Raw genomic sequence first — 23,619 nt, forward strand, 5'->3', positions numbered from 1 at the left:
AATCTGTAGCTAAGGGTCCCACTTACTATGCATTAAGTTCAACTTCACATCACCAGGTCTTAGTGGAATTTTCAAAGTAAAAATTCTGTTATACATCACAGTTCTGTAAGGAAACCAAATACACTTTGGTAAATGTTATCTACAGATTTTATGAAGGAAAAACCCTTACCTTTGTTTAAAATCTAAGTTCAATTTATATTAACATTTTACCGTTATTTTAGGTAAGCTGATAAACACCTTCTGGTAAAAATTGCCATCCATGAGAGAGGAACACTCACCCAAGATTCAGCACCTCGCTACTCAGGCAGCACGTTAAGTTTTACTGTATAAACACTTGGAAAAAAATCACTTGCTTTGACAACTGCAGAGCAACATCATTTTCTAAGGGACAAAACCATCCGTCAGATAAAGTTATTTTTATCCCATTTAATTATATACTGTTAGCAATTTAAACCCTGTACTAGAACACTTAAGTTTACCACACTGTCTCACATGAATGTGATGGATGTGTGTCATTTATCGGTGGTCTTCATTATTTCTGGGGTGGTGGTAATTGCTCTACATACATATTTTTCCTTCTACTATAACAATGACTGTGTGTGGCACTGCTTTGTGCACCGTTACACCATACTTTCAGGTTTAAAACAGAGCATTTGCCGCTATGGAAGAAGTGACCCTACAAAATGTCCTCTATTTTCCTGAGAGCTACAGGAGAATTTTTCCATCATGCCCAGACAAGGCGATACAGGAAGACAAGTTGCTGTGGTCAATACTGCAGCTCTATGTTTTATACGGGTATGATGATCCCAAAAATCTCAGGACATGAAAGGCACGTGCCAACTATGTGATAGGACGTCAGGACTTGAACAGCAGCTCTGAAGGGACTCCAAAACAATCAAACATTTCAACAGATTCCATTATTACTGAGGTCACTGTACTAGGTCCCCACTCTATACAGAGTCATCTTATATATACTCGATTTGGTCAAAAAGATCACAAATTAGGCAATGATATAGCAATCAGGGTCTGCATTTGTATTCCCAGGGTACCACTTGGCAAACCTGTATTCTTAAAGTACCCAAATAAAAACCAAGCATATTCCTGAGAAATTCCAAATACCCACCAACATCAATTAGACTGGACTTATAATAGTTTGGTACCTTGCAAGACAGAAGTCAGTTAGTAAGACTGCTAAATGTTTGCTTTAAAACTCTTTGGTATTTACATTTAGTTATGCCAAGGGGGCGAAGGGAAGGGAAAAAACCCAAATTAAAATTAACAGCACACATACCGAGGTCTGGACTTAAAATCTCCTTATTGTCCTTTATAAGTGAGGCAAGAATGAAGTAGTATCTATTTTTTCTTTTAAAAATAACAAAGTAAAAATCAAGTATAATAAAAGCACATCAAGAAACAAACTGTACCATTTCTGAACTGCACTGTTTATTTTGCTGCTTGAAACCTAAGTGACAGTATGCCACTATAATTATGGGGTTTCTTCTAAACCTTTACTACACTGCAGGTACAGAAATATACGGACACATTTTTGGAGAATTGACATTTTGCAAAATGCAGCAAACATTTCAATTTATACATGAGAAAAGGAAGTGTTCAAAAGGGTATGCATTTCAAGTTATTGCAGGTTATTTCTGTGAGAGAATTTCTGCAGGTAAAACATGTTTAAATTTAACCAACAGTAAGGTGTCAGTGTATTTAAAATGACAAAAATCTTCTCTCTGTTCATTCATTGCCCTTTGACAAATTACTGGGATGTTGGATGTTTAGGGCAAGATGTCAACACAGCATAAATCCCGTAGCATTTTGGTTTTCTTCTGGAGATTAAAGCTGTTTTTTTTTCTTGGGATAAATGCAGCAGCAAAACACAAACCAGCTGATCAAAAAAGCACTTCTGCCATAACTCCAGTAATTTCAGGGCACACCAACCGACAGTAGTTTTGCCATTCCCAGTTCTTTTAAGGTTTACATCACTGCACTGTTGCCTTAAGTACGTTTGTAAAAGCTTGTATTCTGTTAGGCCAGCTTGCTGACTACGGCCTGGTTGAGAGAATTTAGTTGGTTGGTCCATTTATCTAATGCAGTATACCGTGCGCCACCTCTTTTCTGATGATCCAGTTCTAGGAGCTGGTTGACTTGATCAATTCGGCCATGTATAGTGCTAGGAGTAGATAAGTAAATAAATATAAATTGTTAATGCACAGGCAAACAGGAGCTAACAATAAATCAAAGGTAAAACAAGAGGTCTTCTTACAGAAGAGAGACAAAGCCTGTTTCAGAATTCAGCACTTTTATAATACATTGTCTTGGGTGGCATTGCCTGTTTAGCTGTCATCACAATTGGAAATGAAATGAACAAATTAATTGGGCAATGCATATCTTCTCTCCCTAGCTATGACCCACATATGAAGTCTGAAGCAATATGAGGTAAGCAGTTCTTAAAAGGCAAGGAATCATGAGATATGAAAATTTATGTAAAAAGAAATTAAAATATAACCCCATTTAAGGATTATATTTTCCTGGTAGATACGAGTTACCCTCCAAAAAAAGATTTTACAAATTGTAGTTAGTTTTTTCCAGTCAAGGAGAGCAGACTACTACATTTTTCAACTTGAAAACGTACTCAAAAATATACATAGGTATAAGCAGCGATCATGAAGGATAACATTCTTCATAATTTCATAATAGTTCAAGTGATTTATTACGTAACTCAAAAGTAAAGTAAAAACATGCCACTCAATCTCTTTTGATAATTTTCTTGGCTCACGTCTGTCTTTACTGCTCATAAGCCAAGCAAATCCAAACAAAGTCAGCACCATTACCTTTCAGTTCTAAAATAACTCAGTATTGTCACAATGCACAAAAACTTTATTTCTTCTTGTACGCATTGATTATTTTAAAGTAATCAAAGATCAGTAATCAAAAATAAAGTACATACTTATCCAATATGCACTGCACAAGCAAGCTTTCGACATCAGCTACATCTATGTTTAATTCCTAAAAGAAAAAAAAAACTCATTATGCTGCTACTCTGTTTTGTAACATTAAATTCTTCCAATCTTTGTTTTCATATACAGAATTTAGTTTCATTTCTGTTTCTTACTGTTCAAAAGTATCAAATCAAGAATTATCTATTAAGCAAAAGAACTCCACCTGAAGTATTTATGGCTGATTATCAAGAGGTCGCTGACCTCGCAGAAGAGGCTGAGAGGCTAAAGCAAGATTTTTGGAAGCTTCGGAAATGAGCTCCATTGCTGACTTAATGAAAAAAAAAAACCCCAAACCAAAACAAACCACCACAAAACCCCCAGGAAATGAAATGAGACAGTAATTATCCGAAAAGAATGGGTCTGTACTCAAAACCATTTAGAGGGCTGATTGCATCTTCTGGCTCAAGTGAGTTCTACAAACGTTAAGGCTAACTTGAAATAAAAAGCATAGAGATTTCTAAGGAGAATTTAAGCATAAAAATTGTGCATCTCTAATACTTCATGACACGTGTGGGAATGCTGTGAATTTTTGCAAGAAAAATCACAGACAGTAGAAGGGAAGAGTCTTCTATTGTCACTGGGTTTTGATTTTGTTCTTTACAGATTAGGGAACAAAATCAGTGATTCTAGTATAACAGTTAGCTTGTTCTATTACCACAGTTCTGTAACTCCTAACACAGCCATTTAAAGATAATCTTCTGAACAAACAATTTGGATTTTTATGTTCGTAGAATTTTATGAATTTCATTTTTATATTTCTCTCCAGAAAAGTGCTTTTCTGCTCAAAGTAGAATATGGTAATTGAATATTTTTGAAGTATAATCGTAGCTCATCTAAAAAGCATTGGAACGACACTTGAAATTTACATTTTCACACTGCAAAGCTGTCAGCAGTGCATCAGTACTACTTTGTGGTTTAGATCATACTTCAGACGTTCCATTTCTGGAAGCATTATACTTGTTTAAGAGCTTTTATTTACAATTATTAATTTACTTAAACAAATGCAAGGCTCCAATGACACATACCTTAGAAATAAAAGGAATATGTATTCTTGTGTAAGGCTTAATTAATTTTATAAGCACTTGTGTTCTGATGTTTCGCAAAAGCTCTGTGAGGGAAGAAAAAATACATAGTGTAAGAACAACTGTACTGAAATAAAGATGCAATACAGCTCCATATGGAAATTATACCCTAAATACCATGACCTTTTAAGTTAATAATTTAGTGAGGTGGGGAAGCACAGTAATATAAAGGGACCCTCGTTTTCCAGGGATCCAAGCAATCTGCAGCTCTGGAGATTAACAGATTAAGAGTTGAAAACTGTTTAAATATGGAGCAACATATTGCCTGGTGAAAATCCAAATTATTCAAACTAACTGGATAAATCATACAGCTTATTGCATGGTATGTCTGCCCCTCTAATTTATGGCAACAGTGCTTGCCTTGTACAGCAGTGAAAAGAGTTATTCTTAAGGCTCTGAAACTTAAGTCTGCATGCATTTAATTTCAGGGATAATATTCACAATTTAAGTTGAAAGATCAAGGCCTAGTAGTATAATTACGATGAGGAACTGAAGGAGTAATATAAAATGGACTCTGCTGATTTTGCTTAGATAAGATCCTGCAGCAATTGTTTTAGAAATTTTTACATTATTAAAGAAAACTTGGATAAATATAAGTATAAACTACTATTGTAAATTAACAGAAAGAGCCAGAACCACTTTTACCTAACTACTTACACAAGCACTGTTTATATAATGAAAACTGACACTGACAACCAGATAATGTATCTCAATAAAACTAAGGAGACTAAAACAATGAATTAAAGTATGTAAACCTTGCAACCACAGACATTCCAGATCACTACAGGCTGACAAAGAGGAGAAACGTATTTTTTTATTTTTTTTTTCCCCCCTGGATGTCACCATCATATAAAGGGTGAAACTCAAATTCTCTTCAATCTTTTGATTTTTGTCCTCCTTCTCTTGCTTTCCAGTTGTCATACTTTCCTCCATAAGATCCATCTCTCTAATCTTACAAAGTCTCCCTACGAGACTTTGAAGCTTACCAGTAGTCGACAAGTAACAGCAGTAGAGGGGTTATATTTAGTTTCCCCTGCTGTTTGCCATGTTCTCTTTTACAAAAAAGAAGTGTGAGAAAACCAGGTCTCTGGATTTAACTCTTTTCTTTCACGTAACTACGCAGCTAAATGATCTTGCAGTGCCACGGTAAGCCTACTCTTGGCAAAAACAGTAGTTATGCGAAAAACTGGACACTACATTCAAGTAAAGAGACTCTGAAATTCCCAGATATGTGACAAACACAGGGGGTAACTTGATTTTGTCATGATAGCAGAACAGAAGGGCATGAGTTGGTGTGTTCCCCTGTTTTATTAAGTATAGGAACCCCAAAACCTAGCAGCTTACCAAGCAGAGCAAAAAAAAGACTAAAACAGCCTGGAAAAATACCTTCAATGTGCTCCCTTATGAAGGGATCGTCCATGATGTTGCTGTGATTTGTTTTCAGAATCTTCTCAAACTCAGTGATGTCATTATTCTGATAGGCACTTCAGAAAAGACAAGAGACTGAATTATTATTTTAAAAAGTTAATTAGACTCCTAAGACTGTGTTCTACATCTTCTAAAAAATGTATTAAGTGTTGGTGGCAAATAATTATATTCTGAACGTTTAAAAGGAAAAACTATTTCAAGATGAGATGTAACAGAAATGACCTTTCTTCTATTTAAATTTTGGCAGCATTTACGGAAGTTTAGTGTGAACATTTAGTTATTCCCAAGGGTATTCTAGTTTCAGAAGTGTTGTACTTTAAGAAGTTATTCTTTTAAAAAGCCTAGACCCTAAAAATAGCCAAGTTTGGAAAGTATCATTATTTGAATTTCAACTTCATGAAACTATACTTTATGGAACCAATAAGAGCTCAGAAGAGTTTAGAGGACTGCTTCTGTTCCTACAATGTCTGTCTTAAGCTGACTTCTAAAAATACTGGAAGATGTAAGAAATCCTGACTTCTAGAATTAACCATCAGTAATTCTGGCTTAACGTTACCTTTTAGATTTTATTTATAGCTTTTTTTATGGTGTATATTTTTTAACCAGTCACTCTTGTTATCTGAGAGAGTATTACAGAAAGAGGGTGGGTTTAGACACTCACTGTTCAGTAGTGGCACCACAGCGTCATTTCAGGTAAGAGCTGAAACCACTGACACAAGACCTTTTTCTTTAAACATAATGGTTTTCCTCTTCAAATCTATCGTACTTTCTTACAGGAACAGTCAGCTGTAATAGGGACTGCCTACCAACTAATCAAACTGACACAGTAATTTAGTTATTTTAAGCTACAGGCTACCAATATTGAACCTAAAAGAGAGTGTTCAACACACAGTTTTAACTTCTGTTTAATCATAACATCAAAAATTTTAAAACCAACATCCTTTCTTTTTCTATAGTCTCTCTACATTTTCAAATTGTTTTCAAACTGGTCAAAAAATCAACATCCTTTATTATCAGTAAGGGGGGCAAAAAATATCATAAGATCATAAAATCATAGAACAATTTGGGTTGGAAGGGACCTTAAAGCCCATCCAGTTCCCCCTCTGCCATGGGCAGGTACACCTCCCACCAGACCAGGCTGCCCAAAGCCCCCTCCAACCTGGCCTTGAACACCTCCAGGGTTGGGGCAGCCACAGCTTCCCTGGGCAACCTGGGCCAGCACCTCACTGCTCTTATAGTGAAGAAATTCCTCTTTATATCTAGTCTAAATCTGCCCCTCTGCAGTTCATACCCATTGTCCCTCATCCTATCGCCACAAGCCTTTGTAAAAAGTTGCTCCCCAGCTTTCCTGCAGCCCCTTCAGGTACTGGAAGGCCACTATAAGATCTCCTCAGAGCCTTGTCTTCTCCAGGCTGAACACCCCCAACTCTCTCAGCCTGTCCTTGTAGGGGACGTGTCCTTATTGGGAAGGGGGTCCACTTTCATGACCCTCTCCGGGACTCACTCCAACAGATCTATGTCCTTCCTGTGTGCAGGACTCCAGAACAGAATGCAGCACTCCAGGTGAGGTTTTATGAGAGAAGAGCAGAGGGGCGGAACTTTAGGAGTTTATAAATGGAGTTTGTATGAGTGGAATGGACTGCACCACATGAAAGCAGTAATTTTACTCCACAATTAAAAGGAATTTCAGTTAAGTATTTTTTTTTTTATTCTAGAAGTCTCTTTTTACCATATATAAAACACTCAAGTTCCCAATGTAGAGAAAAGGAAGAATTAAAAATATAATTGTAATCTTTGGAAATTATTTTATCTTCTGCATATTTCTTATCTACACTGCTTTAATTGCATTATTAATTTTAAAGAAGCAGTTATACTCAAATGTCAGGATAAAAGATATAAATTAGGAATATGAATAAAATCATATCGGCTAAGGCCATCTGGAGTTCCTTCTGTCTCAAAATTCACATGAAACTATGACAGGGAACCATGACAGTGAAGCAGAAAAGACATGTTTAAAACGGAACTATTGGAAATAGTCCCTTTATAAACTGCCAAATCATTTATTCATCATTATGTCAATAATGGACGAACTTCTTCACTTTCCAAAGCAATTTCTCTGTGTGCAGTGGTGCAGCACCATAGCAGTATCAGAGTAAGGTTTGTTCCAACACTGTGTCAATCGCATATTTCTAGATCTGAGCAGGCATTACTTCTTGTATAATGAAAAGACAGAAAAAGTTCTTATGCATTGTTCATTTTTCAAGTTGGTAAAGCAAAGGCAGAACAGAGTGTAAGGAACTGGTTAGCCTCACAGCACACTAAACAAAAACTGCTTCAGTTCAGTTTATTTTGCCCAATGATTTTATTACCCTACAAGTTCTCACATCACAGTTGCTTCAAAGAGGTAAAGAAGCATTCTTTTGATTTTTACTTATGTTTGACGGGTAGGGGAGATGACTTGAGAGTTCAGTTTCATATTCCTAAATTATGAAAATACTCCAGTAATCATGACATATCCATGCATCTAATTATTCTGTTGGCTTTGGTATATGATGCCAGTCATCTCAGTTTCTCATGTATTTATGAAATAACTGTATTAGCTGTGCAGAGAAAAGCCATCTCTAAAAACACTCCACTTCTGCTTTGGATACTACACCTTTTTAGTTTTTGTTGTCTTCTCCAGAAAAATTAAAATCTTACCTTACTAAATTCGTCATTGCTAGAATCTCCGGATCATTTTTGTATGGTTTAGCCTACACAAAAAAGAAAGCAGAAAATGAATGTTGAGATTTTAATATTTCTTTTTAATTAATTTTGTCTTTTGGGTAATTTCCCTATCAATCCAGAAAAGTTGGGGGGGAAGAAAATGCAATAAAAAATACCTCCTGAGAGTCAAATGGATTTATTCCAGATTTCATAAGCATGTTTGCTAAGACCAAGTATTTTAAGCAAGTAGTTCTTCTGGGGCTCCCTGATTCATCATAATTCTTGAATGCTTCAAAAAAGTCAGTATGTGCCTTTTCAAACTCTCCTTCTCTTAAGTGCATTTTGCCTCCACATTCTGAAAAGACAAACACAGATGAAGAGAAAAGGAACACTGCGTGCTTGTTGCTGAGTACAATAATTGTACTCAAAAGTTCCACGCTTTCTAAATAGATTACTGAAATATTTTCAGGAGCCTTTTCATTTTATGATATCGCTAGAAAAAAAAGAAAGCATTAGGGCCTTCACATACAGCACTGCCATTTGAATAAACCATTCCAAAGAAGAAAAGAACTCTACCCACACCACAAATCTAAAAGAACACTAAGCCTCATTGACAATTATTATTTAACCTTATATTAAAATACTGTAAAAACCTGGAACAGAATTTATCTCCATTTCAAGGGCAACAGGCTTCGTATATTTATGATTTTTTGCCCCAGTCCATTGAGCAAGCCACACAGAGAAATCGAGAAATACTCTACATCTTTTATTTCTGAAGTACCCACTGTTGTGCAAGTGCCTACTCCAGTGGAAGGGGAGAGGCACAACGATATTCTGGAGGAAGTTTTTTTTCAACATGGCCTGTTTCCACTAGAATTCATGATTATGGAAAATAAATAATAGTTTCAAACACATCCTAAAGCCCTTCAGTTCCTGATGAATTTTAGAGAGGTGAGACACCAAGCACAAACTTACAAAAGGGGATTATAGCAATAGCAGTCCCTTCCACTAGCAGTCCTGTCAAGCCTTTGCTTTTATCCTTTGCAAATGCCTTTCCATTTATCCTTTGGTGCCTGCCATGGTGCCAAACAACTCAAGTCTTTCTCTTTCTCTTGCTCTGCTATTGCCTCTCTCCTACACTACGTATAGCAAACTGTCCTGCCCTTCTGACCAGTGCACCTGCTGCTTAGGCACCAGACCAGCAAAGCTAAGATCTACAGGAGGCAAACATGAAGTAATGAGACTGCAGCTCCCACAGTAATAGTCCTTTATTCACATACAGTTTGACTGTATCTGAATCTACAGGATACTGCATCTTTACAGTCAGAACTGAAAAAAACGTTAGCAGAATTTCATAAAACTAATCTATGCAACAGAAGCGAAATGAAAAATACAAGATGAACTTGCCTCTGATAACTCCCATGATCAGTGGATGAGGAATGGCTGATTTGATGTGCAATGACTGTTCGTATAGTGCTTTAAGTTTTTTGTTATTTTTCTGTGCTGTGTACATTTGAATTTCCAAAGCATAGATTTCCAACAGTTGAGTACCTTTTTTCAGATCATCTTCCCCATCATCAGTCTAGGATAGATTAAATAAGAAATACTGTGAAATTTTAAGAAAACAGTGATTTCAGTTTTACAATAGAAAAAACTTATTACTAAGTATTCTCAGTAGTTTCCTGTCAGAAATAAGGATATTCCTGAAACTTCAACATTGTGATGTAACTATTAACACAAAACATAATACTCAAAGAACTTATCACAGGCCAAGTTATGAAGCCCTTTATTTAAAAAGTCAGTATTTTTATTTAGTTAAGGTTCTCCTTACAACATTGAATAACTTGCAAAACTTTGCTCTTTATTCTTTTCCACTTTCCTTGAACCACATTCTCTCAGTACAGAAGCATATGCAATGATTGACACATACATATATAAATATATATATAAAAAATACATGTGACTCTTCTGCTGCCTATTACAGAACCGTACCCCAGATGTTTGTAACCTATTTCCACGCTGGAAGAAGAAAAAAGAGGACACAAACAAGCACAGCAGGCTGCATGGCTAATTTTTTTCTCCATCCAAATGGGAAAGTAACAGCTGTACTTTCAGATTTGAGTAAAGCTCACTTGGAATCTTCACTATATTTTAAAATAATTGCCTGTGCATTATAGATTATTCAGATGTGCTTCTCATTCGCGTGTAGCTGACTAAAGGAAAACTTAATCAGCAGTTGTCGATTTTTTAAAAATCATCTTTTAGCAAGGAATAACACATCATTTTTCGTTCATGCTATCAAACAGATAGCAAATAAAAGCAGGCAGAGTATTTCTTCCCTCTACAGCATGCCTCAAAGGCCAACCACAGATGTTAAGAAAAAAATAAATCAATGAGCTACAGCAATTTGGAATTTAAAGGTACCTGGCATGACTGATGCAGCTGACGCAAAATCTTCTGTAACTTTCCATATTCTTCTCTTTCTAAATATAATTTGCCAAGCTGTAATGAAAAAAAAAATGAAGTACTAAGGTCTATTAAGCTTTCACAATAATAATTTATAAGCGTTAGCTGAAGGTGTCACAAACAAAAGCAAAAACCAGCAAGATATATATTTTACCTTTGTATTTGTCTTAAACCATAATCTATCATTCTTGGCATCTTTCAGAGCTTCAAGCGTTGTTTCATAGAATTCCTGAAGCAAATCCATCTGACATAAAAAATCAGAATTCTATAATTGTAAACAGCAAATTTGTACCTGTTAATAAAGTCAGTCTGAACAAACTAGAAGTGCATGCTTGAACTTCAAAATAAGAAAGCTATCTGCATCTTATTTAATGTTTGCTTTAAAACTGCAAAGATCTTCTAAAGTAACAGAACTAAGCACATTTACTTTTCTTACATGGAATAGATATAATTAAAAAGTATTCAGATTTTAGGATTTGCAACCATCTATTGTGGTAGTGAAAAATGAAAGGCATCTTATACAAGTCCACCTTATATAACCAAGTAAAAAATGCTTATGTTGCGTAACAAAAGACAAACACTAACAGGCAACATTGTTCCTGCTTAAAAAAAGAAAAACAAAAATAATTCACATATCAAGAAGAAAATATGATTTACAAAGAGAAATCACCACGGGAAAAGATGCTTTCTCCTTTCTATACCACCAATTCTGTGTGAAGGAAAGCTCTTGACCACATCAAACTGTTTCTTTTCATGAAATCCAAAAATACAACATCCAAAACAGAAATTGAAGTGCTGAGATTGCATTAGTATTGTTTGTGACCACTGCTGTTGTGAGGATAACAGATCTGTGACTATACATCAAGTTAAGATACCTAGTTTGTCCCTCCAGCTCTGGCTCCTCTGCCAATAAGGCATAGTCTAAGACAATCCTTTAGACCTTTGAGAGTAAACCATCATTCAACTGTTAAACTTTCATTTCCTATGAGTGGCAAGACAATATGGACTGTGATAATGACAGAGGAGTCATCACTGAAGACCAGTGATCCTCCATACGCAGGTGCTACTTCTAGGCAGTCAGTTAGGGGACCTTTCTACTCCATGTAAAGCTTCTGCAACATCACCAAAGAAAAGGAGCTGGCCTGTGTATCTAAGAACACGAGGCTAGCTTGAGCAGCACAGGCAGTATTTAACACAAACACGTCCTTGCAAAGTTTTTTAAAAGTTCCCCTTTCCCCCTGCAGTAAACACAAGTATTGTTCAATTACAAATGGTATTTGAGAAGGCATTCATAGTCTGTACCTACTATGCTAAAAATTAAAAAGTATTTACTTATTACCATAGAAATCTCAGGTAAATATTGCCAAAACCAGACAATTTGCTGAAAAGTTGTGTATGCTGACAGAATCCATTAAATGTGGGAAACACATTTTAACATACAACAACAAATTAATACCGCAAGTGTTCCCTATTAAGATAAAATAACCCAAAGTCAACAGGCTACCATGCACTAAAAAGTCCACAGTTAAAAATGCAAAAACGAAAACCATGAAGATGAAAGAACTGATGATCTAACCTGTTTGGAAGTAGAGATATAATCAAGAATAGAATTGATGGATTTTTCAGAGTAATTCCTCGTAACTGCACTCCGTATGTAGGTCAATAGCTGTTTATATCTGTTCATCATTTCAGGAAAGTTGGTCTAAAAGAAAAACAAAATTACTCTTTAGTTTCAATGATTAAAAAAAAAGTCATATCTTGCAAATATTCATACAGCAAAGAAAGCATAACAAACACTATGCAGTAGTGATTGTTCTTAGGAACTTTTACATCACCACTTTATTCATAAGCAGCAGAATATGAAATAACTTCAGCAAGACTGCGTGGAACAGACACTCAAAATACTTAATGAAGAATACAGAACTGGCTATGTAATTATTTGGAATGGTTGCACATGTAACAAATTTTTCACTGATTTGTTCTACACACATGTAGAAACATTACTGGTTTCAATGCTACGACACCTCAGGATAGCAAGGACTGAGCCTCAGACTTTCACAGTGCATCAGCTGACTACAGCAGCTATTTTGCATCCATCTTGCCTTTGACTTGCAACCACCACATAATTTCCCTGCCATGTCTGTAGAAGCCATTTAAGGCCGCAAAAGACAAGTCCTGGCAGACTTAATTGTCATAGACATCACTTAGAGTAACTTAAGATCTCTGGATCAAACCCATTTTTACACCATTTACTTTCAAGTGACAACAGTAATTCCTACCAATTTAAAGTTTATTTTAATCATCTGTTTCAGCGCTTTGAATCCCCATTCTCCTTTTTCACCTTCGAGTTCCAAAACCTGAAATAGAAGTTTTTAAACAATACTTAGAAAAGCTTTCAGATTTCAATTGATCTGTATCGTTTAAAACATGCATATCCCATACATGCCTTTTCCCCCTGCTTTGTTCCTCACAAAGTAACGTTTCACTCTGCCCTGTTCTTCAATTTTACTCTTCCCAGATATTACTGAGGAAGTTACTGAAGGGTGTATTTCTTACTAGTTTTCACAACTTAGCTGATGTAGGGAGGGTGAATTGTTATTTACAAACTTTGTTGTTGTTGTCTAACACCAAACACTATGCTTTAATGCCACTCTGTAATTATATATACATACATACATACACCAAAAAGAGAAACTAACACCGCCTGCAAAACTGACTCAACCCACCCCTTGACTAAATTAGCCAAAAATTTATACTTCTGAATCATTATAGTTTCTTCACATACCAGAAAGGCTTCTAGGCTACCATGCAACGTAGCTAAGAGAATGTTTTTTAAGTAAAAATTTTGGAAAGTTTTTTAAGTCATGTATATAATACTGATACCCACGACAAAACCATGACAACTATAAATAAGCCAAGAAACGCAAAAATCTATTTTTTTTATTTATTTAAAACATTACATTTAACATATTCGTTTCTGGTGGCAGTGTTCAAACAACAAAAATTTAAAACTGGCATGAGGGAAAGAAACTCCATATCACCCAGTATTCATACATTTAAAGCTCTGGAGTCAGACAGAAATCCAAATACTATACATTAGGTGAGACACTCGGGAAAATGCCATCTCATTTAAAAAACCAAATGGATCTGGCTTCTAAAATTTAGAGATGAAAACATATTTCAGAATGTTTGATTTAAAAACTCAATTTTGTGATAAAATAGGACCACTCCACATTCTATTTATACTCCCTATGAATGACCCTGAAAGGCAGTCTGGCCAGGAGTCTAAGTTGTCCAATGATAAACTTAACACATTAATAAGTTAAAATATAAACATTACTCTTAAAATTCCAGAACACAACTCAAATGGTAAGCATATACTTTAAAATGTAAATTAATATAAAAATAAGTGATAGAATGTAAAGACAGCAAACCTTCTGAAAACTGCTTAATGCTGCTTTGGGATCATCTTCCTTCAAAGCTTTGGAATTGTAGTATTGATTTTCCAGATCCACATTTGGTTCAGAATTACTGTCCTCGGAATATTCCTAGATTTTAAGGAAAAAAGAAAAATACAAACCAAAAATTAGAGAAAAAAGGATGGTTCAGAACATCTAAAATGCTGTTGAAAACGGATAAAACATAGTACAACAAATTGCTCACGCTGACAGGGAATGCTTGTATAATCAATAGAAAATATTCAGTTTTAGAGCATGTAACATTTATGGACTGTAATGGTGACTATCTCCTTCCCATTACTAGGCCAGCCTCACCATCCACCAACACTTGCCCATCAACAGATCTCTTTCTGGACTAATGAACTCATTACTGTACCAACTTTGTCTCTATGACAAGTACAGGCTGTATTATTAAAATCCCACCAACTTTGGCATTTAAGGCCAGGTGCCTAATAACATGTGTCATTTCTGTATGGGGAAAGAACATGCTGGCCACTGGTCTTCAAAAGGTACTCTATTACATGACCTTTGCTGTGCACAGAAAAGACTGGCTGAGCTGCCACACGAGTAATGATTGAGCAACAGAAGATATAAAATGCTCCCATGAATCTCTTTCTAGTCTGCCTTTTCATGCTGTAACGATTCATACTTGTCTACAGAAATTAAAAAAAAGAATAACAACGGTAACAGCAGCTGCTTCTGTGCTGAGAAGCAGGAGATGATTGAGAAAATGCTAAACATACTGCCAAAGAGGGTGGGGCATAGGCACAATAGTTTAATCAAATAATTACCCATCATGTACACCAAACAACCTGAAGAATTTACTTCTACCAATTATTATTCTTTTTTAAAAAGTACTCTGAGGCTTTTTCCAATTAAAAAATGTAAGCACTTTATCTTCTTTTGCTGAAGGCCTGTGTTGCATGTCTGAATCACAAAACTGTTTGAGAACCCAAATAATAAGTTTCAGTTGAGGTGTTCACAAGTAAAAAATATTTCATATCTCTGCATTCTCCAGCCAACCTCTCTCAAGAGAGTGCTTAGCTATTGGGAGATGCACTGTTTAATAGAACCTGTTTAAATCTCAGAGTTACCGTCATCAGAGTAATCCTCCTTTGTAACGACATAAACAATGCATAGCCAGGTGCCCTTCTTTAAGTTGGAATTTCTTTTTTTACTGTACTTCCTCATCAAGCACTTACTCTTTTGTTCATTCCCACACTGCTAATATTAATGGACTACTTCAAAACCATGGGAAGAAATAAAAAAAAGATGAGGCAAAAAAGGAGTGTTAAATTAAGTCTCTCTTCCCTACAGTGCAAACTTTCAGTTTTCTGAAGTTCTAATGGAAAAATTAATTATGGGAGCTCACAGTTGGCCCAAATCTTATTGAACATGGTCCTCGAGACATTTATCCTTCAACTTGCTAATGTTTGTTTCTTATAAGCAGGTGAGTCATTCATCTATGTATTTACTTATACTCACACAAAGTATTAGTATTTAGTAAGAATCAATGGACTGAAAAGCCTAGTGAATTCCACAACTCTGGTTCCTGAATTCCCATAAAACTATGAAACTTAATATTGAAAGCTGCAAAGACAAAAGGAAGCAAGTGTCTTATTTCACTGGGCAGGCTTTCATTTTGGTTAGCTTGTTTTTGTAAATTCTTTACCCTATCGATCCAACATTGATGGAGCAGCTACAAGAACATGCACCTGATGTCAACAGCTGTAAGTGTATCAGCCACCTTATGAAGACACAGGCTGCCAAAGCTTGAACAATATGGCATTTATGATACATGTAATTAGCAGACATCTTGTTTATACTAAACTTGAACAATGGGGAATATTTTTGGCAGAAGTATCTATTTGTAAAGATAAAAGGAGAGCAAACTAAATTAATTCATTTTAGGAAGCGATGTGTGCTGTTAGTCTAAAGCCAGAGACATCCGAGTTTTCATCTGGCAGTGATTCTGGGTGTGGACTCATGCAGGAAGCCTTCTTTTCACATCAATTTTCACAGTGCTACTTAAATATCCCACAAAGCTATTTTCAGAATAATATTAATACATAATAAAGAACAAGTGTTAAGTCTAGAGATCATTTTATTCTAATGGAATCACTTTGAAATGCATCAAAGGCAGTGCTTTATATTTATTTGCTTCACATAAAATGTAGGATGTTGATATGGATTCAAAGGTGTAAGGGAGATTGGGCCTTCCTACTTCTGGAAAAATGTAGTGTAAGGTGCTTACTTTAAAAGACATATTGAGACTGTGAAAAAAACTTCAGAACCATGAACTAACCATGAGACGATACTGTGAATCTGTAGACAATCAAAAAATACCATCAGTACAAATGAAAAAAAACTGAAGTGTGAGTACACAGCACCTATCTTCGAAATCCATCTAGTTTTCCCTTCCCAAGAGAATCAAATCTGAGAAGTAAGGGTTGTTTTTTATAACACAAGAAATTAGAAAGCCTTGACACAGTTTTAACAAATACGTAGTTTAAAAAAACAGTGAAGACATTATTTAAGCATTGCTCCACTGAAAATCTGCACTTTCTAAATGCAGTCAGTTATAAACAGTCCCCTTTTTAGGGGGAAAAAAAATTACCAGTCTAGCTCAACTATAACGGAGATAAAACCTCTGATGTAGCTTATTCTGCCTGGAACATAGTTCTTTCAAATAATTTTAATAGACATTAAATTAGTACCAAGGAACCAATTTCATTTACAAGCCTTTATTACATTATATATAAAGTCTTCACAAAATTCATTTCATCTAATAAACAGCTTTAGAACACTATGCCTCAGCTTCTAAAACAAACACAAGCAGAAGACAATTCACTCCAGTCAGCTTTAAGCATTCCTTCTAGGGCAAGGAACCATTTGCAGTTACTCCAGCTGCAAAGGCAGGTTAAGAGCATCTAGCACTCACTGACCCTCTCAGTTAATCTCTGGTCCTAGCATCCCCTTTCCCCTTCACTGCAGTGATTCAATATTTTATGCCATGAGTCCTTGATGACGGCTGATCCTGCTTAGGTTGAAAGAACAGGCCCACCAGATGCACTTCTGAGGCTGGTGAGCTACGGCACAGGAGCAGGTGAGCCAGCAGGTTAAGAAAACCAGCTGTGGTTTCAGAAAATTAGCAGGAGCCTTAGTCAATGTGGTCTTAAAAGATTATATAGAGCTGTTGAAACACGGCACCTCTCCTGACAGACAGACTAAGGGTCATGAACTCAGAGATCATAACTCTATAGCAGTGACATTTAACATTAGATTTGTGGTATTCTAGCATATTGGAGCCGTACGTTAACCCAGTAAAGTTAAACAAACACAAACCCATAAATATTTTGTGAAAACTACCATTGCTGAGTTACTAATTTTCTCATCTCCTCTCCTGCCTAAAGTACCTTTCTAACCACTAAACCAAAAGTGAAGCGACTATCTAAACTTTTGCTTCTCTGAGTATCATTCTCTAAGCTGCACAGAAACGCAACTCCTACTTTGCAAACCTTTAGAAAGTAGCTATACAGAGGATAGCTTTCCAGACAAAAGACACAATACAAAGAGTTCTATTTCTGCAGAAATCTACCCTTCAAGGACATTCTTAACAATACTTACCACTGCCAATTTTCAATTGCTGGTAATTTTACAAAATTTCTACCACTGCGTTGAGTAAAACTATTTTTTTTTTATTTTTATGAAGTGCAATCATTTCCGAGAATAAGCCTAGTACAAATGTGATTTTATTTCAGCTAACTCTGTTCTATAACCACAGCATTCAGGAGGTCTGCTAACTCCAGGATTTGGAGTGAAGACCTGATATTTTACAAGAGCTCTAGTGATGGGGCTTTCGGGGTGGTGGAGTGTGGGGGCGTGTGTTTGTACATATGTGCATGCACATGTGTGTGTGAAAAACAACACAAGAATGCCCAAAGGAGGCCAACTGAAAAAATCTGCAAATAATTCCTTGCTATATAAATATACATCCTTGCCACCTGAATTTCTAAAATATTTCACCTTCAACAAACACTCTTCACAGCTCACATGAACAGGCTGCAAAAGCGACCAACCCAATGCCATCCTGGCACCAAGTACAACTTTCCTTGCATTTGCTCTTCCTGGACCACTGGCCCCCAGGCACCAGGACAAAAAGCAAACAACAGTTTCTATGTGCATTTGCCAGTGGTATCCAGGCACATAAATATAAAAAAAGCAATCAGACTGGAATGCAAAAAAAGTAAGGGGGGGAAGAACAGAGACAAACAAGACTGAAAAGCACAAGAGTGTGATTTGTATAAAAAGTCTGCAGCCATTCAACCGTGCATTGAGAGTCCTGGTTTTCTTTTCCACGTTCCAGGTCTCTCTGCTCTTGTGCTCCTACTCATGACTCTGCAAGTCATCTAGTGCCTGCTGGCTCACACCATGAATAAGAAGTCTGTGACGCCAGCTATTTGCAATGGGGTCGGTACAGTTCCACAGAAAGACAGCCCTCTGCCTGTTTTATTTTTTTTTTTTAAGCAGAAGTTCAAAGATGCACAGAAATTAGACAGGAGGCAGTAGAAAGAAAACACTAGTATATGACATGTTAAAGAGTATAGAAAAGAAGTGCCTCTTCTTTCTACCTCTATCACGTAGCTCCCCTATAGTTACAGTCATCCCTTTAGAAAAGTACAGTTTTTAGCATAACCCAGATCTAATTTACTTTTGTTTAACACCAAAAAGCATATCAGATTCCAGGGAACTCTGTTTTGAACAGAGTGTTAAATAACACTCCCCCTCAAAAAAACCAAACAAACAAAACAAAGCAAACAAACAAAACAAACACATCCAACTCAACCAAAAAAACAAAAACCAGAACTCACTGACACTTATCAGTGCCCAGACAGGTAAAAAAAAATGACTAATTATTTTTGTGCTTTTTGCATCAATACCTCCTTCTGAGACACGATGGCAATGAACAAAATAAGCCCCAATTCTATTAACTCCATGTTTAAAGATTATTCTGAAGAGAATGCAGAAAATAAAATATCAGGACACACACTGAATCCATATAGAGCATGAAATAGTAATTAATTTGAAGAACAGTATATCCTATGTCAACATAACAAAGAAACAGAAGAAGGTAAAGTGGATCTGCTTGATTTGCTATCTCTCTAGCTCTAAATGCTTGTTTTTGCAGCATTATCACTTTGTTGTTTGCAATATATATGTATTTTTTTAAATGATGGATATACTGAAACATAAAGAGTTGGGAAGAAGTGACAGCATCTGCACGAAATGTCACATGTATCTTTTAAAAATGCATCAATATAAGGTCAGAAAACATCCCTGTCTACTGATGAGATTGCTTATCTTATATAGAAATACAGATAAAATCCTTTTGAAATAGACTGTATTTCTTCCTGTTGAAAAGAAAAGAGCAAACCAACTTATGTCTACTAAGCTACCTTTCTGGTAGCTTAAAATAAAAAGGCCTCCTATTCCCCATTACCAACTCGGCCTGAAAAGGGAAACCCTGAGCAATCTAAAAATACGCTCCCCGTATTTGAGCCACAACAACCCTCATGAACCTGTAGCTGCCTCACTGGGCGGCTAGCTCTTCACTGAACTGAATACAGTTCTTCTACTAAAGTCACTAAAACAATATGACTCCATACCATAGAAAGACATGTTGCTCAGCAAACATCTATCCTAATCCTCAGATTAATTTTAAAATTGAATTTCATAACACAATATCTCATTAAGAACACCACTGATGAATTCCCTATTTATTTAAAGCAAAACAAAAAAAATCGAGTAGATGTATTACAACAACTGTCAATGTGCTGTCATTGTGCCTGGAACCATTAGTTTCTGAAGAAAGGATGAGTTTAGTCTCAATGTCAATTCTAAACATAGCTTTTTGTATAAGACCAAAAACAAAAATGGAATTTACAATGGTTCTTTCCTCTTCCTCAGGCTGAAACTAGTAAAAAGAACCTGGACTGAAATAACATAAGGCACTTAACGGCATCAAACTAGAAATTAAAACCAAGTGGTTTTCATAACGACCAGTAAACATTATTCTGTTTACTGAAGCATGAAGTGGAATAATCCATGTTATAATCAAGGCTGTCACTGCACATTACTGGCAAATTGTGAATCTAGGTCCATCCACCCACAAATATAAACAGCATTTTTTCCCCTGATATCAAGACCTCCAACAGATGAAGTTAACTTCTACAGGAGCGGCTCAGGTCATTTACATGCAAAACCTTGAATTTTAACTCAATGAAAAACTAAGCAGAAACAGCCAACTATAATAATCTGCGAAGTGGTAGTCTGCAGTTGTTTAACAGTGCAGTAATTACTCTACTTATACAAAAATTTATAGTGAAGCTGGGAAAGAGCTGGACTTTCCGAATACCTGTTCACATTTCAGTCCAAGTGCAAAACGTTTGCTTATCTGAAGAAATGTACCTGACTGCTTCTACATTATCAGCAGGTCAAGAGCACATTTAAAGAGGAACAGCCATAATAACTTCTAATAAAAGCTTACAAAATGAAAACTTTTTGGGGAGACATCTTCTCACTACGCTTCTTACACTAGTAACTACCCAGGGGGACCTGAATCTACTTTCATCATAGTGTATCAGTAATTGTTTCTACCTCTCCTATTCAGTACCAAAAATATTCACCAACATTCACAGGTGCATTTTTATTTTCAACTCTGTATTTATCAGAGTATTTTGTCTGTACCATTTTTTTTTGTTTCAAACCCTCCTGCAGCAGCCTTAACACTGAACTTGAGAACCACCTTAAGGTCTTCTAAATTAACTAGATTTACATCAACATAAAAGGAAGAAATTGGGCCCTGTCTTCAGAGCTATCCACTATCTTCCAAAACAATTTTGCAGAGCACTGCAATTACAGTCTGAGGCATATTTGAAAACAACATCCAATCACGGTTTGTTAGTCTAAGAACGCTGAAACTAGTCTAGCTGGAGTATCTTTATTCTTAATTCTGGGTTTATTTTTCCATCAGTTATAAAACCAAATTAAGTTTTTTAAAGTGTTTTATTTGAAGACACAGCTTAAGCATTATTTGATGCTTTACATGGGAGTTACTGAAAAATACATACTGATAAGAAAAAAATAACCTGCTCCTCATTATTACAAGCACTATTTTTAAATTTTTGAAAGTCTGGGCTAGTGGTAATTAATGATGATGAAATGTTCCAGGAACAGTAACTACAGTCAGAGGCTGAAATTTGTCATAAGCAAGAAGTTTCAGGAAGGTTTTCCCAATGAATAAGAAAGTATTTCGGAAAAAGAAACAAAAGAGAAAGAAAACATTAGACCAGCAAATCACTCTTGGTAAAAAAATGACATACGGCATCATGAGCTTTGAGCCGCCCTCCTAAATTTATATGTAGCAGCTGCATTTAAAGATTAAAAAATGCAATTCCAATGGATTCTCTGTATAATCAGCTCTCGTGACAGATATTCAGCATGAATTCCGCTCTGTTTAGTATCCCCTTTGATTGTATGGTATGGGAAAATAAAGACAGCATTTTAAAACGGAGCACAGGTTTCAGTGTTTATGAAAATGAATGGAAATTGATCTTGGAACAAACTGGATCAACAAAATATTTTTAATAGAATAATCTATTTCCTTCAGAAAGCTTATTTCTAAAACTTTGTGAAAATCATTCACGAAATGAAGCGGAAGGTAAACAGTTCTTGGAGCACAGACACAAGCAGCTCAAAAGGTTAATATGACAACACCTATCAAACAAACACTCTTACATGAATTTAGAAGATTCAAAACAACATCCAGATGCTTTCATTCTATATCCAATGTCATCCAACCATTCTGAGTAGCTCATATCAAAATTGGCCCAGAAACTACTTCAAACAAAATCAGTCAGGTGTTTTAGGTGAATTTATAGGTAGAAACACTTATCAAATACTTTGTTAGAAAGCAATTCTTGCAAGAGCAAGTGTTCTTTCAGGGGAACTGCAGTGCTGTACATACAGGTTGAGCTGAAATGAATGAAATAAACTTTCAAACACAAACCACACACAGCTTTTTTTAAAAACATCTCTGTTCTAAAATCCTTTCCAAAGTTCAGAAAAGCAGAAAAAAAATCCAAACAAACAACAAACCAGATCTCAAGCTCCAATATAAGATAATGGCAATAGAAACACAGCACAGGAAACATATTTGGTTTCAAATATGACAGGCTGAGAGAGTTGGGGTTGTTCAGCCTGGAGAAGGCTCTGAAGAGATCTTACAGCTAACTTCCAGTACCTGAAAGGGGCTACAGGAAAGATGGGGACGGACTGTTTACAAAGGCTTGTAGTGATAGGATGAGAAGAAACAAGTATAAACTGGAGAAGGGCAAATTTAGACAGGACATAAGGAAGAATTTTTTCACCATGAGGGTGGTGAGGTGCTGGAAGTGCTTTCCCAGGGAAGCTGTGGCTGCCCCATCCCTGGAGGGGTTCAAGGCCAGGTTGGAGGGGGCTTTGGGCAGCCTGGTCTGGTGGGAGGTGTCCCTGCCCATGGCAGGGGGTGGAACTTTATGATCCTTGAGGTCCCTTCTGTCCCAAACTATTCTATGTCTCCCTGATTCAGTCTACCACCCTCCTCCAAGGTGGTTTTACTCACCGTAAAACCCGTTTTTAAGAATTTAAAGGAGATTCGCTACAACAAATCCCCATTGCTTTACCCATTTCCCAAAAGGCGACTGGCAAAGAAGAAAAACCTCAACCGCTGCTCTGAGCTCCGCCAAAGGCAGCAGACTCGCTGGGATCATAGAATCATAGAATCACCAGGTTGGAAGAGACCCACCGGATCATCGAGTCCAACCATTCCCATCAAACACTAAACCATATCCCTCAGCACCTCGTCCACCCGTGCCTTAAACACCTACAGAGAAGGAGACTCAACCACCTCCCTGGGCAGCCTGTTCCAGTGCCCAATGACCCTTTCCGTGAAAAAGGTTTTCCTAATGTCCAGCCTGAACCTCCCCTGGCGGAGCTTGAGGCCATTCCCTCTTGTCCTGTGCCCTGTCACTTGGGAGAAGAGGCCAGCACCCTCCCCTCTACAACCCCCTTTCAGAGAGCTCCCGGCGAGCCGCCGGCTGTGCCCGCTGCCCCTTCCCCTCTCCCGCACGCTCCATCCCGGGGCCCCTCGGAACAACTTCGGCCGCGGCGCCCGCCTTCCCCCTCCTCACCCCCCCTCCCACCCACCACCCCCCCGCCTCTGCCGGGCGGCGACGGGCCCCGGCGGCTGCCCGGGCTGCGCTGCTCCCCGCGGGCGCCTCACCAGGTCGTAGTCCTCCTCGTCGTCGCACATGAAATCGTCCTCCATGTCAGACATCTTGGCCGGAGGGCGCGGGGAGGCGGCGGGGCGGCCCCTGCTCCCACAACCCCGCGCGCCGCCGCCCAATGGCGGCCCGCGCCGCGCGCCCCGCCCCG

General features: G+C 37.1%; 1 protein-coding gene across 2 annotated transcripts; it reads right to left on the minus strand.

Moving 5' to 3' along the window:
• Nucleotides 1-1,421: 1,421 nt before the first annotated feature.
• On the minus strand, nt 1,422-23,619 carry COPS2 (COP9 signalosome subunit 2). 2 transcript variants are annotated; one of them, XM_069867003.1, is made up of 13 exons: nt 23,468-23,619; nt 14,122-14,235; nt 12,967-13,044; nt 12,264-12,389; nt 10,842-10,931; nt 10,646-10,723; nt 9,629-9,803; nt 8,398-8,576; nt 8,216-8,268; nt 5,474-5,571; nt 4,031-4,113; nt 2,954-3,012; nt 1,422-2,176 (listed from the first exon to the last, which is right to left on the minus strand). In XM_069867003.1, the coding sequence occupies exons 1-13, from the start codon at nt 23,519-23,521 to the stop codon at nt 2,032-2,034; spliced, it is 1,332 nt and encodes a 443-aa protein (XP_069723104.1). In that variant the 5' UTR covers nt 23,522-23,619; the 3' UTR covers nt 1,422-2,031. The 2 variants fall into 2 exon arrangements, with proteins under 2 accessions (XP_069723104.1, XP_069723103.1); XM_069867002.1 differs by having other exon boundaries at nt 10,842-10,952.

Source organism: Phaenicophaeus curvirostris, chromosome 12 (genome assembly GCF_032191515.1).
Source record: "Phaenicophaeus curvirostris isolate KB17595 chromosome 12, BPBGC_Pcur_1.0, whole genome shotgun sequence".
Lineage (NCBI taxonomy): Eukaryota > Metazoa > Chordata > Aves > Cuculiformes > Cuculidae > Phaenicophaeus > Phaenicophaeus curvirostris.

What these genes read in the sequence shown, in the direction of transcription:
- COPS2 (XM_069867002.1), bottom strand. Translation starts at nt 23,521, where the DNA reads ATGTCTGACATGGAGGACGATTTCATGTGCGACGACGAGGAGGACTAC. An exon ending in ATCCATTTGACTCTCAGGAG is followed by an intron (nt 8,269 to 8,397) that starts GTATTTTTTATT and finishes TTTTTTGTGTAG; the next exon opens with GCTAAACCATACAAAAATGA. An exon ending in GCAATGACGAATTTAGTAAG is followed by an intron (nt 5,572 to 8,215) that starts GTAAGATTTTAA and finishes TCTTTTCTGAAG; the next exon opens with TGCCTATCAGAATAATGACA.